Source organism: Rhipicephalus sanguineus, chromosome 7, assembly GCF_013339695.2.
Source record: "Rhipicephalus sanguineus isolate Rsan-2018 chromosome 7, BIME_Rsan_1.4, whole genome shotgun sequence".
NCBI lineage: Eukaryota > Metazoa > Arthropoda > Arachnida > Ixodida > Ixodidae > Rhipicephalus > Rhipicephalus sanguineus.
The window spans coordinates 163,718,269-163,736,992 of record NC_051182.1 but is presented as its reverse complement, the minus strand read 5'-3'; the positions used below and the strand labels follow the sequence as shown (position 1 = coordinate 163,736,992).

Below are 18,724 nucleotides of genomic sequence, written 5' to 3'. Positions count from 1 at the left end.
TGTGTGTGTGTGTGTGTTTCAAGACATGTGCCAAACATCCTAAAACAATAAGCGAAATGGAATAATTCTTGCCTGCCTTCATGTTTCTGCAGCAGCACGCATATTAAGCCGACTAAAGACGTGAATTACGGCAGGGATTAAATAAATCAAACATTAACTTTTTAATGAGTGGAGACAGGCGGTCGGGTCAAATGGAACAATTCTTGTCCTTCCTGCGAAAAGTCCATTGCAGCTTTGAGACCTCGAAAAAGTGGTTTCTGGCAATTATTGCGGAGTATTGAAATTATATCAATTTCGCCGGTGAGCGCTATGTCCATCAGCGGAACGTTGAAGCATTCATGCGACACACAATAAACAAACGTGCCGCGCACTAATGTCTTTTTTTATTTCGTTTTGCGACAGTTTGAAGAAGTTTAGCAGCTGTATGGCTCATAACAAACGAATAGAAAGCGTGCTTGTACAGTTGTCGTCCACTGCTACACAAGATAAAACGCCAGGCTTGCGTGGAGCACGCAACACAGTCGCAGCGAAAGCTGGAGGAGCGGCCTTTCTGGAGCCCGTTGTAAACTCTCCTGGGGCAACTAATACTAGCACACTTGCAAGGTACCCACTACGCGATGAAGCCTTATAATTTTGCGAGGTATGGTAGTACCCACTATGCCATTATTGAACATTCTGCGAAAAAGCGAGGTACCACTACGCGTCTGTAAGGCATTATATGTACTTATTTTGTTGATGCTGTGGCTGACGACGATGATGGATTACGGCTGAGCTCTTTGTAATGGGCGGGAAGCTTTAAACCACCCATTCGTTATGCAACCCGCATTGTGTGACGCCTGGTTGTTATTTTACTCTTCTACCACGCTCCATTACATATGTTAATGTAGTTCCTTCCCGACATGAGGCCTATATAGGGTTTGTCAGTGCACTTAGTTGGGCCAGTTGGTTCTGCATGTCGATGAAGTGGATGCGCTTGAAAGACGAGGACGAAGAAGAGACGGGCACTGTGCGCACTGTGTGTTCCGTCTCTTCTTCGTCCTCGTCTTTCAAGCGCATCCACTTCATCGGCCTAATATAAGGTCTTTTTGGGGAGGAGTTTCAAGCACCGGCGGGGCCCTGTTTTAAAATACTTGACTGCCACTTAGAGAGTCTGGGTTGAAATCCCACCCGATTTTAGTTTTTTTTCCTCATTTCGCGTGATAGCGATTACGGACACCGGCGTCGTCGGCGGACAACTACGCCACCGAAACTGGCTGTTGTTGTGATCTCATAACAGCTTTCGCTGATAAATTTCGTCCTGTGGTTCGTACCACACATGGCGCACGACACAGCACACCTTTCGTAGTTCGCTCGGCTCTTCCGTGACGATGCGCAGGACACCCAGCGGCAATGAACGGAAAGATTTCCGCGGAAAGCGGGCACAGGAGTGAACAAACAGAATGGCTGACGAAGATGCGATATGAGTGAATGCGGCGTTACGCTCTACAGATAAAGCGGCCGAATACAAAAGGAACTACCAAAAAAGAAAATATTAGAAAGCGCATATTACTTTTACGCATATCTGTGCCGTCTTACTTTATCGTTTGATATGTACAAAAACAAGCAAAATAATCCATAGTTACTCAAATTCTTGTAGACTGCAAGGAACGATGCTGCATTGCTGCTACAGAAACTAGCCTGCTTGTCTACTGACTGCGTCACCGCTTGGAATGCCGGAAGATCCAGCCGATGCTTTCTCTGCTTTTGTTGGTTGCGGGCACCTAAACTCGCAATGGCAAGACCTTTACTTTCGCTTGTCGGATTCAGTCTTTTTGGGGTGTGCGGCTAGACTGTATTGTGAATGTGCTCACTCTCCATAGTGCAACTGTGCCGAACAAGTTCACGCAAACCTCGACTCGTTTCTGCAACATGGTCGCGAGATGCATTCAAGAGCCGCCAAAGAGCACGCCTCTTGGAACCACACCGAGAGCGTGCGAAACTACGGGTAATGTGATTTGCTTTCTATTTATCTCACTGCGTACGGTTCTTTCATTTATAATTTGCTGCCATGTATTTGTTAGTGTTGTTAAAGCATCGCTATCATTTGTCGTCACCAGCGTCAGGTTTGCTTGAGAGGATAGAAAATATTTCACTTCGCGCGGGAATCTCGCGTAGATCTGCTGTTTCTGGAAGGCTTCACGTTTGGCAGGCCACTTGATATTTTATAACGACGTTATAGCATAAAATATCTTAATACCGCGCTCGACGAAGAAATTCCTCATGTCATCTCTGTCGAACAAGCTAGTACTTTCGTACTATAGCATGGCCGTCACCAATGGAGCACACTAGTTTTCTAGAACTTCGAAGCAGGCGAGGCGCCAAAAAAAAAAAAAAAGAGCCCCACACATCCACACACAAGCAGTGAAAGGACTGTGACACGCAATGCGCTATATATGTGCCACTTTTCCCCCTGTTAGCGTTTGTTTTTGCGCATCAGCTGTATGTTACCGCGCCAAATGGCCCGCATACAGGTCCCCGTTCAATTTTCTAGTATTCCCGCGAGACGGCGCTACTTTGACATCATTGCTAGAGTTACTGTATATGCTACCTTTAGATAGCAGAGTTGCTCATAGGTCTGGCAAGCAACCACAGCTATGCGGCGAAACCGCTTTCCATTTTTGCAGGCGACATGCCTACCGTGTCGCCGATCGACATGTTTGGCCTATCGAAGACCACAAGGGGAGAAATTCGGCCTTGTTGGTAAGACATTAGGAAAATTTTGCAGCGCAAAATAACACAAGGACGAGAAGGGAGGACACAATACGTGTTGTGTCCTCCCTTCTCGTCCTTGTGTTATTTTGCGCTGCAAATTTTTACTATCGAAGACCGGTGATTAACTTAACTGTCGACGTCTGGTGTCAATCCACTTCGCTGCAGCGGCGGCGTAGAGAAACACAAAAATTTGCCCAAGCGGCAGCTTCTCCGCAATGCATGCTTGCTAGCGGCGTTCGGAAGACAGATGCGCAACTCTGCTACCTAAAGGTAGCATATACAGTAACTCTAATCATTGCAGCTTCTTGCTCCGAATCTCAGCGGCAACGACGCAGTCTCGCTACGCAGACTCTCTTCCGCTGCAGTTTGAACACACAGCAGCAGTGTTTGTACTACGCCGACTGTTTCGCTTTCAATTGAGCCGTGTAACAATGCTGCTGCGTTGAGCGGAGCAGAAAGACAGCGATGTCGACAGCGCAACTTCTTCGCCGTAACAAACTGCTCGTTCCTTCGGCGAACCCGATCGCTAGCAGGACGCCGCGTGCTAAGCTGCGAGACTGCGACCGATCCTCAAATATGTATAGCGTGCCTTTCGCTGCGCAGGGCACGAATTTCGCGAAGTTATTTATGGACAACCTCCGCGGCTTCGCTTGTATGGTTTGAGACCGCCCGTGGTTTCAGCATTTACTATGTGCTGTGTCCAGCCGTTACGTCCATTGCTTCAATAAGTACTTTCTTTGTTGGCTACCAGGACATACCGGTATTACAGGGAATCAATTAGCCGAAGATGAATCCCGCTCAGCCCATGCATGAAGGAACCACAGTGGTTCCGATCCCTCTATCAAGGACTGATGCGGCAAGACAACTTTATTTGCTAGCTCGAAATATTACACGCACGTTTTGGTCGTCTGCCAGCTTCCAAAGGTGTCAGCGATATAAACATGATCTTTCGCTCAAACTACAGCCACTATCGCGAGTTTCCCAGTATACCAAGAACATAATCGACTAGTTTGAAGGGCCCCTAAACCATCTCCGTTCTTTTTACCATTTCATGTAAACGCTCGCATCGACTTCAGAATGCCGTTACGACCAACAATGCCAAACGCGGCAGCGCCACGAGCCACTGGCGCGCCACAAATTCCAAGAAACAATCCATCGTCTTCTCCGGGCCTTTCGAAATCCCCAGCGTTGGCCGTGACGTTACTATTCGCGTCTGGTAATGTCATCCACAAGAAGAACCTTGCTAGGAGGAGAGACGAGCCGACGAACGAATCGCAGCGAAGGGAGCGAGGGCCGCTCTTGGATCATCAAACGCGTGTAACTCTGCTATTACGGCACCGTTTCGAAAAAATCTCGCGGTTACGTGTTTGTTGAAGACTCGCGCACAACTGCAACACCACAACTAAATTTCGACTTATGGGTGGTTTAGGGGCCCTTTAAAGCCAAGCTGAAACCGCCTGCACTTTCTGCTCTACCATGCAAAACTGTCTGGGCACGATGTCAAAAAGATGTACGATGTAAAAAAGCATCCATGAATGCTGATAAGAAAAACAACAACAAGGGAGTGGTGGAGTGCGCGACAACATAATTTATAAGTGACACAGTTTGTTTCTGGTGGCTGTAGCACGTTACCAGATTAACGCGAATGAACGCTTATGGGCAGCACGTCGACGCGGTCGGATCGGAATACGACTCAAGTATGCCAAGTGCCGTTTGCAACATGCGCGCAGAGAATTGGACGAGGTATACCGTCAGATTTGGCGCAGAACAGCTGCATTTGCTGGCTCGCGCGTCAATCAGGTCACACCCTTGCCCATATCTAGTAGAGGGGTACCATGGCACTTTGGTCAGCCCTTCGCAACCGCCGCCGTTTTTTGAGGATGGAACACTCTGTGGATGGCGTTGAGCAGGGGGCTCTTACGACCACACTCTCCCCTGAAGTCGTCCATGCTCACATCCGAGGCCATAAGTCCAGCGAGCCCCATTTTAAGGGCGAACCGCGCCTTGCGCATCAGCGACCGGGGTCCGTCGAAGCACACCCACTGGTCGCCCGAGTAGGCGTACACACCGGCCCTCGGGTCCATCATTGTCGTCCAGCCGCCAGCCTTGATGGCGCTGCATATCTGCGTGAGAGATTTTTGAAAGTTGATAAGTCACCTCTGCATAACCGGAGAGTTCATCGCTACAAAGCCTATCGTTATTAAGGCGAAAACCTTAGGTGCCTCATGAAACGCGAAAATTTACCGTAGGCGTCCGCGGCGTCGGCGCCAACACGAGTGATGCGAAAAATCCTCACGGGATGATGTCACTATGTGAAGTCATCACGACGTCACAAGGCGCCAAAATTTGCGGCGTCATCATGGCGTCACTATGATGTCACATAACGTGACGCCATCACGCGACATCGTCGCTTGGTCTCCGTAGGCAGTGCAAAACTAAGTGAGGTGCAGGAAGCCTGCAGTGGCTTCGATCCTGGAGGCAGCGCAAAGTCACGTTAGGCGCAGAAAGCTTTCGGAGGGGGGCGCGGGAGAATCTACACACCGGCTGCGAAGAAAAAGCGGGCCTTCGAGTTGCCTTAGCCGAATGCATAGGGACCCTGTGAGTTTTATTAGTTACCTCGTAATAGGCAAGCACGCCAGCAGTAGCCGTGACCGGACCGGCCTCGCCTTTTCCTTTGGCGGGTGCCCCGATGTAATTCAGACGAGGGTTGGCCAGTGTGTACGACCGGGCGTAGAACGGAACGCCCAGCACCAGCTTCGCTAAGGGTGCTCCCATTGCTATCAAGGTGTTCAGCACGTACTCCTGTAAGAGAGAGATTAGTATCGTCATGGGTTTCTGTGGTAGCTAAGACCCGTACACTACGAGTACTTGATCCATTCCTGCTATAGTGAGGTTGCTATGTAGTGCAGAGACAACAACGGAGGGAGGGGGGATCAATGATGAAAGTAAGTGCGAAGAAAGATGAGGACAGTCTTAGTTACACCGTGGCTGGTCTTAAACGATGTCATTTGCGTATCTGATAACTGTAGCTGCGAGGAAACAACCACCCATCTTCTCTGTGAATATCCTCGCTTCACTGCGCCAAAAACAAAAAAAAAACCTCAAATGTTAGATGGACTTTACAATCGCCCATTACCGGAGGAAAAGGAAATAAGACACTGTCCAAGACCGTCCTCAGCACACACAGTTCCCTCTTGTAAAGATTGCAGGAAACTGTACGGTACGGTGATGGTGTGACGTTATACGTGACGTTTCAGTACAGGTCACGTGACTCCTAGCTGTTGATGTGGAAGTAGACGCTCGCCTGCTGAGCTGACTTTGGCCTTCATTGCAAACCCATATAACCTGCTTTCACTTTCAAGCGATAAGACAAGCGCAGAAACTGCACGGCCGTGCTCGTTGTTTATTGTGAGGCGTTGACAGTCTTCTAGGCAAAACAAAAAGGTTAATTCGCACACTGTCCACCGTTTTTATAGCGCTAGAGCAATAAACAGCCGTCACAAGGCTTTCATCGTAGATATCCAAACACCGTACTTCTGCCTTCGCTGTAGCAATAACATTAAGCTACTTAACGAGGCGCTCTCCCGTGTAGGCAACAGGTCGAACTGCCATTTTGGTTCAGTGGCCACCGAGCCCTGCTGAGGCTGAATTTGCCCTCCGTTAATAAGATGTAAGACTGGGCGTTGGTTCAGCTTCATAGTTAAAAGAAGCACAAAAGACGGACGCAAAAGACAAAGAATACCACAGGACAAGGCGCTGTACTGGGGTCTTCCTTGTCTTGTGCTTCCGTCTCTAGCGCTGCTTTAAACCTTGTCCTCCGGTAATACAGAAGCGCTCGTACTTTGGCTGCTAATAGCGAGGAGTGTTCCAGCGAACTACTTGGACGAGGACAGAGAGACATAAGACACAACGCTGGACTAACAAGAGCGGTGTGCGTCTGTCTGTCCTCGTCCAAGTCGTTGGCTGGAACACTCCTCGCCATGGGCACCAACGAGCTGAGGGAAGCACGATTCTGAATTTTGGCTGCAAGAACATCGCCTAGTCGAAAAGTAATTCACATTTTCCTTTAACACGAAAGTGTTTTATGCCGGGGTCCACCAAGTACATTTGTCACGGATATGACGTTGATAAAATGGACGCCAACGGGTGAGAAAGAAAAAAAAAATCAAAGAAAAGGATACCCCGCTGGGAATTGAAACCACGACGTTGCGGCCGCGACGGCAAGCGCCCGACGCCCTACCGACTAAGCTAACTCGGGAGATGCTAGACACGGCGCGAACGCGCCTTATATCTTTCTTTCACACATTCTCTTTCGCGGCGGACGGAGCGGGGCGGTGCCGCCGTCTGTGAGATGTGAAAAGAGGTAATGCTTCACGATCGACACTTACTAGCGCTTACTCCGAGATTGCACGCGGTAACGGAGGTCATGGTTAAAGCGTCTCGATACCAGAGAAGTAGACTGGCCGCGCTGGCGTCGCCGAGGCATCCTTGACGCAGTTACGTTCTTTGCCTTTGGCTCGTGCGTCGGCTCATCGGAGTAGTGCAGCTTCCACGTGCACCAACGGGATTTCTCCGCCGCCGACTGCTTCAATTGCGAGAGCATCGACTAACAAAACTGCTGCAATATGCGTTGCAGAAAGGACGCGATTTCGACGGGCGAATGTCGTGCCTTGGTGGAGCGAGAGCAGCGCCTGCGAGACAGAGGCCAGCGGGACTCACGCGTTTGCGGCTCAGGCTACGAACCTCTACCTCCCGTGTTACTGAAGCGCAGTGTGTGTTATGTGTGCATGAGCACAGGCGTCGGCTACCCATTACTAGGAAGCGCACACCGTGCCGTTTCTCTCCTTAATTGACGACGCTTTGAAGAAGTGCATACCCGGTACCAGTGTTGATTATGAGCTTGTTGATATCATCCTTACGCGGGATTCACGATTCGCTGTGTCCAAATATATGTTCACACCATCAGCTACCAGAACGGTTTAATCATGATCATGGGCGTTTGTCGTCGCGATAGAGACATGCTGTCAACACGGGTGCATCCACGTCAAATGGTGCTATAGCTGCCAAACACGAATAGACATTGCACAAGCTCTCATATATCACTACACAATAAGCACTACTTCTTTGAAGACACGTTTCACTTTCGTGTTATACCGATTCCTATGACGGAGGGATCAGCCATGTTCTTTTGTAAACCCGCAGTTTCGAGACGTGAATACGCACAGATTGGTGTTATTTCGCACGGAACGTAGCGTAGACTGCTACGGTGTTTACCTATTCTGATATCGTGATGCTGCGTGTAGAGATATTCTTTAAGGCTAAAGCCTTAGATGCCTCATCAAACGCGAAAATTGACTGTCGGCGTCCCGCGTAGGCAGCGTCGGCGTCAACACGAGTGATGCAAAAAACCATCTCCACAGATCGCCTAACTTTGTGACGTTGTCATGATGACACATGACACTGTCGCTAAGTCATAGGTGGGCCGATTTCGGAGGCAGTGCAAATGCAGGTGAGGTGCAGAAAGCTTGCAGTGCCTCCGATTCTGGAGGCAGTGTGAAACCACGCTAAGTGCAGAAGGCTTTCGGATGGGGGCGGGGAAGAATAACTATATCCACCGTGAAGAAAAAGGCTTTCGCCTTCGAGTCGTCATAGGCGAATGCATAAGGGACCCCGTGACTTATTCTCTTTTAAAGTTGTGCTTTAGATATGCCGGAAAAAGTCATAGATCTCAAGTCTAGTGTATGCAGTAAGATTATTTTATAGCAGCCGGTTTTCGTTAAAAATTGATATTCTTTATCGTTTTGTATGGTCACAAGAAAAGTGTCTGTTTATGCGTGTTTTATTACACAGACGTTTGGCAGAAGTTACGAACATGTTTTAATTGTTTACAATATTCATAAAGAAACAACTCTTTTGTCATTCGAAGAGGAGTAGACGGAGCCAATGCATTTGCCAGCATCTCCTGTAAAACTTATGAATAAGAGCAGAGAGAAACGTTCGCGAAGCTCATTTTAAGCGTCTATATAGGAAGCTGCATGCAGAGTGAATAAAATCCAAGCGAACTATTTCGCTGCGTCACACCTTGGCGCATGTCATCACGTAAACGAAGTAAGTTTTGTTAGTATTAGGTGTGCGCACTTTGTTATGACATACGGAGATGGTTGTTCGCAACTACCCGTGCAATTTCAGCAAACTGCCTCTCTTAAGGTGGGTGCGAATGACAGGAGAAAGCTCACGATGTTTCGTGTACACCGTGTCAACAGGCGTTGCTAGGTTACGTACATCCTATACGACAAAAGTCCAAGTAATTTTCTTTGGTTTGGCACTGCCTGTTTTGTTTATCTGGTTCACATTTTTCCGTAGCTTAAGGAGCTCAGACTTTGTCAGGACTGGCTTGACTGCAGCAAATCAAACTGCCACAATGCTCAACCGTGTCCGAAACAGGAAAAAAAAAACATGGCTGATCCCTCCGTCATAGGAATCGGTATAACACGAAAGTGAAACGTGTCTTCACAGAAGTAGTGCTTATCGTGTATTGATATATGAGAGCTTTCACAATGTCTCTTGGTGTTTGGCAGCTATAGCACCGTTTCGCGTAGATGCACCCATGTTGACGCCTAGTGGCATGTCTCCATCGCGACGACTAACGCCCATGATCATGATTTAACCGTTGTGGTAGCTGAAGTTGTGAACATATATTTGGAATCAGCGAATTGTGAATCGCGCGTAGAGATGACACCAACAAGCTCATAATCAACACTGGTACCCGATATGCACTTCTTCAAAACGTCGTCAATTAAGGAGAGAAGCGGCACGGTGTGCGCTTACTAGTAATGGGTTACCGACGCCTGTGTTCATGCGTACACTACCACACTGCGCTTCAGCAACACGGGAGGCAGAGGTTCGTAGCTTGAGCCGCAAACGCGTGCGTCCCGCTGGCCTCTGTCTCGCTCCACCAAGGCACGACATTCGCCCGTCGAAATCGCGTCCTTTTTGCAACGCGTATTGCAGCAGTTTTGTTAGTCGGTGCTCTCGCAAACGAAGCAGTCGGCGGCGGAGAAACCCCGTTGGTGCATGTGAAACTTGCACTAATCCGATGAGACGGCGCAGGCTAACACGAAGCGAAATTCAAAGAACGTAACTGCGTCTAGGTTCCCTGAGCGGCGCCAGCGCGGCAAGTGTCCCTCGCGGGTATCGAGACGCTTTAACAATGACGTCCGATATCACGCGCAATCTCGGAGTAAGCGCTAGTAAATGTCGATCGTGACGCATTACTTCTTTCTACCTCTCACAGACGGCGGCACCGCCCCGCTCCGCGCCGCCTACCTACACCGCCAACAGAGAGCACCGTGCGAGAGAGAATGAGTGAAAGATATAAGGCGCGTTCGTGGAACGTCTGTCATCTGCTAAGTTGGCTTAGTTGGTTGAGCGTCGGGCGCTTACCGTCGCGGCCGCAAGGTCGTGGGTTCGATTCCCAGCGGCGGATCCTTTTATTAGTTTTTCCTTTCTCACCCGTTGGCGTCCATTTTATCAACGTCATAACCGTGACGGAAGTACTTGGTGGACCCCGGCATAAAACACTTTCGTGTTAAAAACAAATTTAGACACTGGTAGTTACGTAGCCTGTCATGCGCCTATTTTTCATTGGCCCCATAGCTTACTGCTATAGTTCTTACTCGCAGTGGACAAGTGCTTTACCGTCCGTGGTTATTTATATTCGGAACAGTACCGGCAAGTGCTGTGGTGCTCACATTTGCTGTTGCTTTGGACGTAACCACTCTTTGCCGCCGATTTTATTCAATATACGTCAATGGCCAGCCTAATCTCAAAACAAAAATAATCGCTTTTTCGGTCGTATTGTTGACCATGAACTCTTCCGTAGCCATCATGTCGATTGCATCTACTGGTGTCCGCGATTCGAAATTCATCGCTGGGAAAAAATTAGGATTATCAAATGGCTCCATGCTTCAGCTGTACTCATCGTTTCATTGATAAATTTCCGCGTTACAGCTCGCCTGGGCTTTCTCCAACTTGCAGGTAAGATTTTCGAGAATTGCAGAACGTGCCAGCACATGCTCTACGCCTTTGTCTCAGCCTTTCGCTAGGTGCTTGAACAGACGGAACAGTTCTGATGGCAAGCGTTCAGATTGGGTCTCGTCGGTACGGTATAACATGTTGAGTTATATAGCGCAGAATATGTGGACCCAAACTCAAAGACAAGGCACACGCAGGCATGAGCCATTTTCCACAGTGATTTATACTAACACACATTACGTCTCATTGATCATATTAGCACTTCTGTGTGTCCTGTCTTTTTCGAGCTTTGACCGTTCCTATTTATCTATCTATCTATCTATCTATCTATCTATCTATCTATCTATCTATCTATCTATCTATCTATCTATCTATCTATCTATCTATCTATCTATCTATCTATCTATCTATCTATCTATCTATCTGTCTGTCTGTCTGTCTGTCTGTCTGTCTGTCTGTCTGTCTGTCTGTCTGTCTGTCTATCTATCTATCTATCTATCTATCTATCTATCTATCTATCTATCTATCTATCTATCTATCTATCTATCTATCTATCTATCTATCTATCTATCTATCTATCTATCTATCTATCTATCTATCTATCTATCTATCCGCTTTCGTCTGGGCTCTCTCGCTGTCGTCTCCTTAACTTGGACATATGCGGGTATGAGCCACAAGTGATTAACAGCTTGTATCAAGCCAGGAACGGCGATGACAGACTTTCAAAAATTGTTAGCCGGTCGCGTTATGGAGCTTGTGTTGCAGAAAATGTGGAGCAGGCGTCGTGAACGTTGTCGGCGAAGGAAAATCAGAGGGACAGAAAGACTGAATGTTGTAGTTACAACCGGAATCGGACCCAGACATTTTGCGTGGCAGTTATATTTATTCTACCAAGGAGCTAAGTCAGTGCTTAAAAGTGCTTGGAAGACCCTATAATGGCGTCGTATAGCAGCAACGTCCACTGTGGCTGCAGTGTTCGCTGTCGGCTTTTATAACATTGTAATGAACATTGCAAATTAACGCCTATGTCTCGCCAGGCTATGGTCAACCATTGCTCTACCACGGCCGCTGGATGAAAGCGGCCGTGGCTCTACCCTGAGGAATACGGCAAAAACCGCTTCTTATGATGTGCACATCATCGCACCTTAGCATGCAGTTCATTTCGATAAATCTGACACCTGTGCTCTAACATGAATACCATGAGTGCCGTCGTCACGTCGGAGCATAGGATACCCATTGGGCGCCAGTGTAGTCGGCGGGCCTGATAAGCCTACGATAAATCCCGTAACCAAGGGGGGGGGGGGCGGGAGCGGGAGACCTAGGAGCTTTCCCTCCCCCTATTTTCGCTTCTTCAGGAAGCTTCTTTCCTCAGTATAGGTGCTTTCTTTAAATAATCAAGGCCTTCACCAAGTGCCCCCCCTCCCCCACCCCTTCCCCGGAAAAAATTCCTCGCTATGGGCCTGCCCACGATATACTCATAACTACTCAAAATGAACAAAGTCGTTCGGACTCGCAACGCTTGTCACACGTCAATAAAAAAATATGCGGCAGAGGCCACTAATCGCCTACTGCTTCGCATGACATCGACTCCCAGAATAAGTGGGATCTGCCGAATTTTTTTTTGTGCTAAATTTACAACCGGCTGATCGGTAGGGTCACACAACGACAAAAGGCAGGCTAACAATGTCTATTGGGAAGCTGCCAACGAATATAATTTGTCGTACGAAAATGCTCGAGATATTTCTCGTTACATCTTCAAACTGTTTTGGTACGAAGATTTGGTACGAAGTAACACAGGCGCAATAGTGAAAAACAAGCAAACCCTAGCTGATATGGTTGTAGGACAAGTTCGCAGTTACAACAGCAGTAACAAAATTTCTATCATGGCTGTTTTATTGATAGTTTGCACGTGACGTCACGAACGCAGGTTCTTAACATAGTGGTACGCCGACGCGGCGGCTGCGATGACGTCGAGGCAGCGTAATCACGTGACTGTTAACCTGCTTAAATGTGAGAACGATGGGCCGGAGCGCTATTGGCCTCTGTGCATGAATAACCGAATAACCCGCATGCGAGGCACTGATGACACTAATTTGACGTCACAAACTTCGCGTACCACCACGCCGGTACTCCAACGTGGCAGTTTCAGTGCAGTCAACAAAAGCCATCTTGAGACTTACGATGCTCATCTCTGGATTGGTCTCGCCCGTAGCACTTTGGAGGGGCGAGTAGTGAGCGACCACGGGGCTCTCAGAGCCAAAGTAGTCGTAGGCCATGACACTGGTGAAATCCGTCTGGCTGGACATTCAAGAAATGCACGAAATTCTTAATGAAACTGAAAACACTTGGGTGTTGCAGAAGTACGAACAATTCTCTTATTACTCTTTTTATCGTAATATGTTTTTAGATAAGACCTAACAATGGTATGCGACAATATATTTACATTCGGCGAGAGCTGCATGCACTGGGCTGTTTCAACTTATGGACAGAACTTTACCTGCCAGCAGAAGCGCATTTGCTTGCAATATCTACTGAGCTCCTTTAGTAAAAACAAGAATGTAAAGTTACGGCTTTTCTTATTGTCTTTCTAGTCCTTGAGTGGCACTTTTCTTCATTTCTGTAAGAAAAAGAAATTAGACTAGAGATGCGGTAACTTTTATATAGTAAAGCGTTGCGTAACATTGATGACATCATACTAATTTATTATTACTAACGAAATTAGATTGATACAATCAGTCAAGCATCCTGGAATTAGTACACGGAATCAACACCTTACAATTCCTTTGTAAAGAATGCAAGCACAGCCAATTATTGTCATAATTTCTACCGCATTTGCGAACATTACGCAAAATATTAAGGAAAGCAAGAAAGACAGCACATTTCTGTGCTGCAGTGAATAATTCATTCAACTTAGCTACTGCAAACAGCCGTTATGAAGCCACGACTGCTCCACATGCAAGAGATATCGAGAGGTGCTAAATAAAACGCCATAAAAATATAGCTAATATAATCGATTTTTCAATGTGATGCCCATATGGGACATCGGTCTTACTGAGCGCGGAGCCTTCATCGGCGATAAGATGGCATCAGAAACGACGTGTAGCGCAGGAAATACAGACAAAAAGAAAGACACGAGACGACATACGAGAGCTATTAGGCTATTAAGGCGAAAGCCCACGGTGTAAGAAAAATAATTATTTTTCTTACACCGTGCGAAAGCCTTTGATGCCTCATCACACGCGAAAATTGACCGGCGTCCCACGCAGGCGACGTGAACACGATGTGATGCAAAATGTCATCATGTGATGACGTCACAGATCGCCAACATTTGATACGCCATCATGACGTCACTGTGACGTTACACGGTGGTGTCAGAATACTTCATTGGTCAAAGGTGGGTCGATCCCGGAGGCAGTGCAAAACAAGGTGAGGTGCAGAAAGCTTACAATGCCTCCGATCTTGGAGGCATTGCAAAAGCACGTTAGCTGCTTTCGGAGGGGGGCGGGAGAGGATCAACACATCGACTTAGCAAAAAAAAGAAGAGGGCTTTCGAGTCGACTGAGGCGGAAGTATCAGGGACCCTGCGACTTTTATAGCACTCGTATGTCGTCTCGTGTCTTCCAGCAAAACTGATAGCTGGGCGAGTTGCTATTGAGTGATGTTTAAAAATGTTGCAGCGCGCACAGAAGACGGAAACACACAGAAAAAAAAGGTATAAACGAGCACTTATCCATCTTTTGTGTCTGCGTTTCTTGCGCTACAAGTCGTTTCTGATGTACAACCAACAGGCCCAAATCGCCACAATTCACAAGATGGCGTTAACGAATGGTCCTGTTGCCCCCACTGCTGTGCGCTTGAACCGTTCTTTTAATAAATTTTGATAGACCTGCACTGTCACTGCCACGTGACGAGGAGTTGAAAACTCGTGCGCAGAGCCGTGCACATGACGATGTAGACGGCGATGCGAACGGAGTTTTATTCTAGTAGCTAAGCTAGTAGAACGAAACCGGACGCACACGATGCACAAGGCAGAAAAAAAAGTTATCGACGTAAAGGGGTTTGTGGTGCGGGGCCAGCTTGTTCAACAAGTCCCATCTAGCAGAGCTCGCTAGCCCTCAGTCCAGTGCGCCACAGGCAATTGCCGCTCTGCGTGCCTTGTCGACCAAACTGATCTGATCCTCAAGGCTATCGCTGGTCAGCAACACCTCCCACCGCAACCACAGGTACGCCTCACAATTCCGGGAATAACGAAGAAGAGCCGTCATTCAGTAGTGGTCCCACGACCATTACATAAAAAAAAAAACAGGTGCGGCCTATTGCGTCGCGTCGCCGTCAATGGGCGAGCGCGGATCGGCTGAGTTGACAGTTGCGGCCGCTGTTTTGGGTGAGTGCTCCCCTACTGACGTACACAAAGCAGACGCCGGTTCGTGTTACAATGTGGTCGCCTCAGGATTTATGCGTGTCCGTGTGCTTTTTCGCGTACTTTCTCGTGTCTTTCGTGTGTGTGACCACGTGTGTGGGCAGCTTCCCTCATGTTTCCTGCGCCTGAGTACGGTTTTTACAGCGAAAGCTGTTATGAGATCATTTCACCGGCCGTTTTTGGCGCCGTAGTTGTCCGCCGCCGCCGCCGCCGCCGGTGTCCGTAACCAGTATCGATCGAAATAAGAAAAAAACGAAATAAGAAAAAATTCCAGGATGGAACGAGGTTCGAACCTGGGCCCTCTGCGTGGGAGCCCAGTATTCAACCTCTGAGCCATGCCGGTGCTTGAAACTGTTTTGCAAAAAGGTCCTATACAGGCTTCATGTCGGGAAGGAACCACATTAGCATATGCAATATAGCGTAGCAGAAGAGTAAAATAAGCACCAAGTGTCGCACAACGCGAATTCTGTAACCAGGCGTCACACAATGCGAATTGCGCAACGAGTAGGTTGTGAAATGCTTCCAACCCATTACAAAGATCTCTGCCGTAATTCTTCGTCGTTATCAGGCACAGAATCAACAAAGTGCGCATAATGCCTTACATGCGTTTAGCAAGTACCACGGATCTCCGTAGAATGACGAAAAATGGCACAGTGCCTGCTGCCCTACTTCTCAAAAATTAGAATGATTTAGAGCGTAGTGGGTTCCTCGCAAGTGCACTTGGCTTGGTTGCCAAGGAAGCCCATGAGCGCATGATCCATTTCCTCGGGGTCTCAGTAAAGTTATTCGCCCCCCCCCCCCGTCTCTCTCCCACGTCAACGTATGTTATACAGCATGACGGGAGAGGGAAATAGCGAGCGGGCGTCACCCAATGCAAATTACATAACTGGTGGGCCGTTTAAAGCTTCCAACCAATTACAAAGGGCTGAGCTATAATTCTCCATGGTCATCAGTCGTCGCGTCAACAAAGTGCACATAATGCCTTACAGACGTGTAGCTGCTGCCTCGCTTCTCCGCAGAATGACGAATAATGGCTTAGTAGGTGCTTCCCAACTTCACAAAAATTGTGATTTATAGCGTAGTGGGTACCTTTCTAGTCTACTTGTATTGTAGCCCCAAGAGAGCTTACAACGGGCTCTAGAAACGCCGCTCTTTCAGCTTTCGCTGTGACTGTGCTGCGGTTTCAGCGCAGGCCTGGCGTTTTTAACACGAAAGTGTTTTATGCCGGGGTCCACCAAGTACATCCGTCACGGATATGACGTTGATAAAATGGACGCCAACGGGTGAGAAAGAAAAAAAAGCAAGGAAAAGATACCCCGCTGGGAATCGAACCCACGACGTTGCGGCCGCGACGGCAAGCGCCCGACGCGCTACCGAGTAAGCTAACTCGGAAGATGCTAGGCACGGCGCGAACGCGCCTTATATCTTTCACACATTCTCTTTCGCGGCGGGCGGAGCGGGGCGGTGCCGCCGTCTGTGAGGTGTGACAAGAAGTAATGCTTCATGATCGACACTTACTAGCGCTTCCTCCGAGATTGCACGCGATATCGGAGGTAATGGTTAAAGCGTCTCGATACCAGAGAGGTAGACTGGCCGCGCTGGCGTCGCCGAGGCACCCTTGACGCAGTTACGTTCTTTGCCTTTGGCTTCGTGTTAGCGTGCGTTGGCTCATCGGAGTAGTGCAGTTTCCCAAGCACCAACGGGATTTCTCCGCGGCCGACTGCTTCAATTGCGAGAGCACCGACTAACAAAACTGCTGCAATATGCGTTGCAGAAAGGACGCGATTTCGACGGGCGAATGTCGTGCCTCGGTGGAGCGAGAGCCGCGCCTGCGAGACAGAGGCCAGCGGGACGCACGCGTTTGCGGCTCAGGCTACGAACCTCTACCTCCCGTGTTGCTGAAGCGCAGTGTGTGTTATGTATGCATGAGCACAGGCGTCGGCTACCCATTACTAGAAAGCGCACACCGTGCCGTTTCTCTCCTTAATTGACGACGCTTTGAAGAAGCGCATACCGGGTACCAGTGTTGATTATCAGCTTGTTGATATCATCCTTACGCGGGATTCACGATTCGCTGTGTCCAAATATATGTTCACACCGTCAGCTACCACAAAGGTTTAATAATGATCATGGGCGTTAGTCGTCGCGATAGAGACATGCTGTCAACATGGGTGCATCCACGTCAAACGGTGCTATAGCTGCCAAACACGAATAGACATTGTACAAGCTCTTCTATATCACTACAGAATAAGCACTACTTCTGTGAAGACACGTTTAACTTTCGTGTTATACCGATTCCTATGACGGAGGGATCAGCCATGTTTTTTTGTTGTTGTTGTTGTTGTTGTTGCGCGCGCCCGTTGAGAGGAAACTGTCGGCGCAGTGAGTTGCTGTCGTCAGGATGCGGCGGCGCGCGTCTGTTTTAGTCCTCGTTTGTGAAAAAAACATGGCTGATCCCTCCGTCATAGGAATCGGTATAACACGAAAGTTAAACGTGTCTTCACAGAAGTAGTGCTTATTCTGTAGTGATATAGAAGAGCTTGTACAATGTCTATTCGTGTTTGGCAGCTATAGCACCGTTTGACGTGGATGCACCCATGTTGACAGCATGTCTCTATCGCGACGACTAACGCCCATGATCATTATTAAACCTTTGTGGTAGCTGACGGTGTGAACATATATTTGGACACAGCGAATCGTGAATCCCGCGTAAGGATGATATCAACAAGCTGATAATCAACACTGGTACCCGGTATGCGCTTCTTCAAAGCGTCGTCAATTAAGGAGAGAAACGGCACGGTGTGCGCTTTCTAGTAATGGGTAGCCGACGCCTGTGCTCATGCATACATAACACACACTGCGCTTCAGCAACACGGGAGGTAGAGGTTCGTAGCCTGAGCCGCAAACGCGTGCGTCCCGCTGGCCTCTGTCTCGCAGGCGCGGCTCTCGCTCCACCAAGGCACGACATTCGCCCGTCGAAATCGCGTCCTTTCTGCAACGCATATTGCAGCAGTTTTGTTAGTCGGTGCTCTCGCAATTGAAGCAGTCGGCCGCGGAGAAATCCCGTTGGTGCTTGGGAAACTGCACTACTCCGATGAGCCAACGCACGCTAACACGAAGCCAAAGGCAAAGAACGTAACTGCGTCAAGGGTGCCTCGGCGACGCCAGCGCGGCCAGTCTACCTCTCTGGTATCGAGACGCTTTAACCATTACCTCCGATATCGCGTGCAATCTCGGAGGAAGCGCTAGTAAGTGTCGATCATGAAGCATTACTTCTTGTCACACCTCACAGACGGCGGCACCGCCCCGCTCCGCCCGCCGCGAAAGAGAATGTGTGAAAGATATAAGGCGCGTTCGCGCCGTGCCTAGCATCTTCCGAGTTAGCTTACTCGGTAGCGCGTCGGGCGCTTGCCGTCGCGGCCGCAACGTCGTGGGTTCGATTCCCAGCGGGGTATCTTTTCCTTGCTTTTTTTTCTTTCTCACCCGTTGGCGTCCATTTTATCAACGTCATATCCGTGA

The 18,724-nt window shown here is 48.6% G+C and overlaps 1 protein-coding gene across 1 annotated transcript in view; it reads right to left on the bottom strand.

Annotated features, from left to right (window-relative positions):
* Nucleotides 1-3,547: 3,547 nt before the first annotated feature.
* The window catches only part of LOC119400445 (uncharacterized), a 31,790-nt gene continuing 16,613 nt past the window's right edge, over nucleotides 3,548-18,724 (bottom strand). Inside the window, exons 5-7 of the mRNA XM_037667485.2 lie at nucleotides 12,966-13,083; nucleotides 5,368-5,553; nucleotides 3,548-4,874 (exon numbers count right to left, since the gene is read on the bottom strand). Coding sequence (XP_037523413.1) covers nucleotides 4,599-4,874; nucleotides 5,368-5,553; nucleotides 12,966-13,083 — 580 coding nt within the window. The 3' untranslated portion in view covers nucleotides 3,548-4,598. The remainder of the gene's footprint in view (nucleotides 4,875-5,367; nucleotides 5,554-12,965; nucleotides 13,084-18,724) is intronic.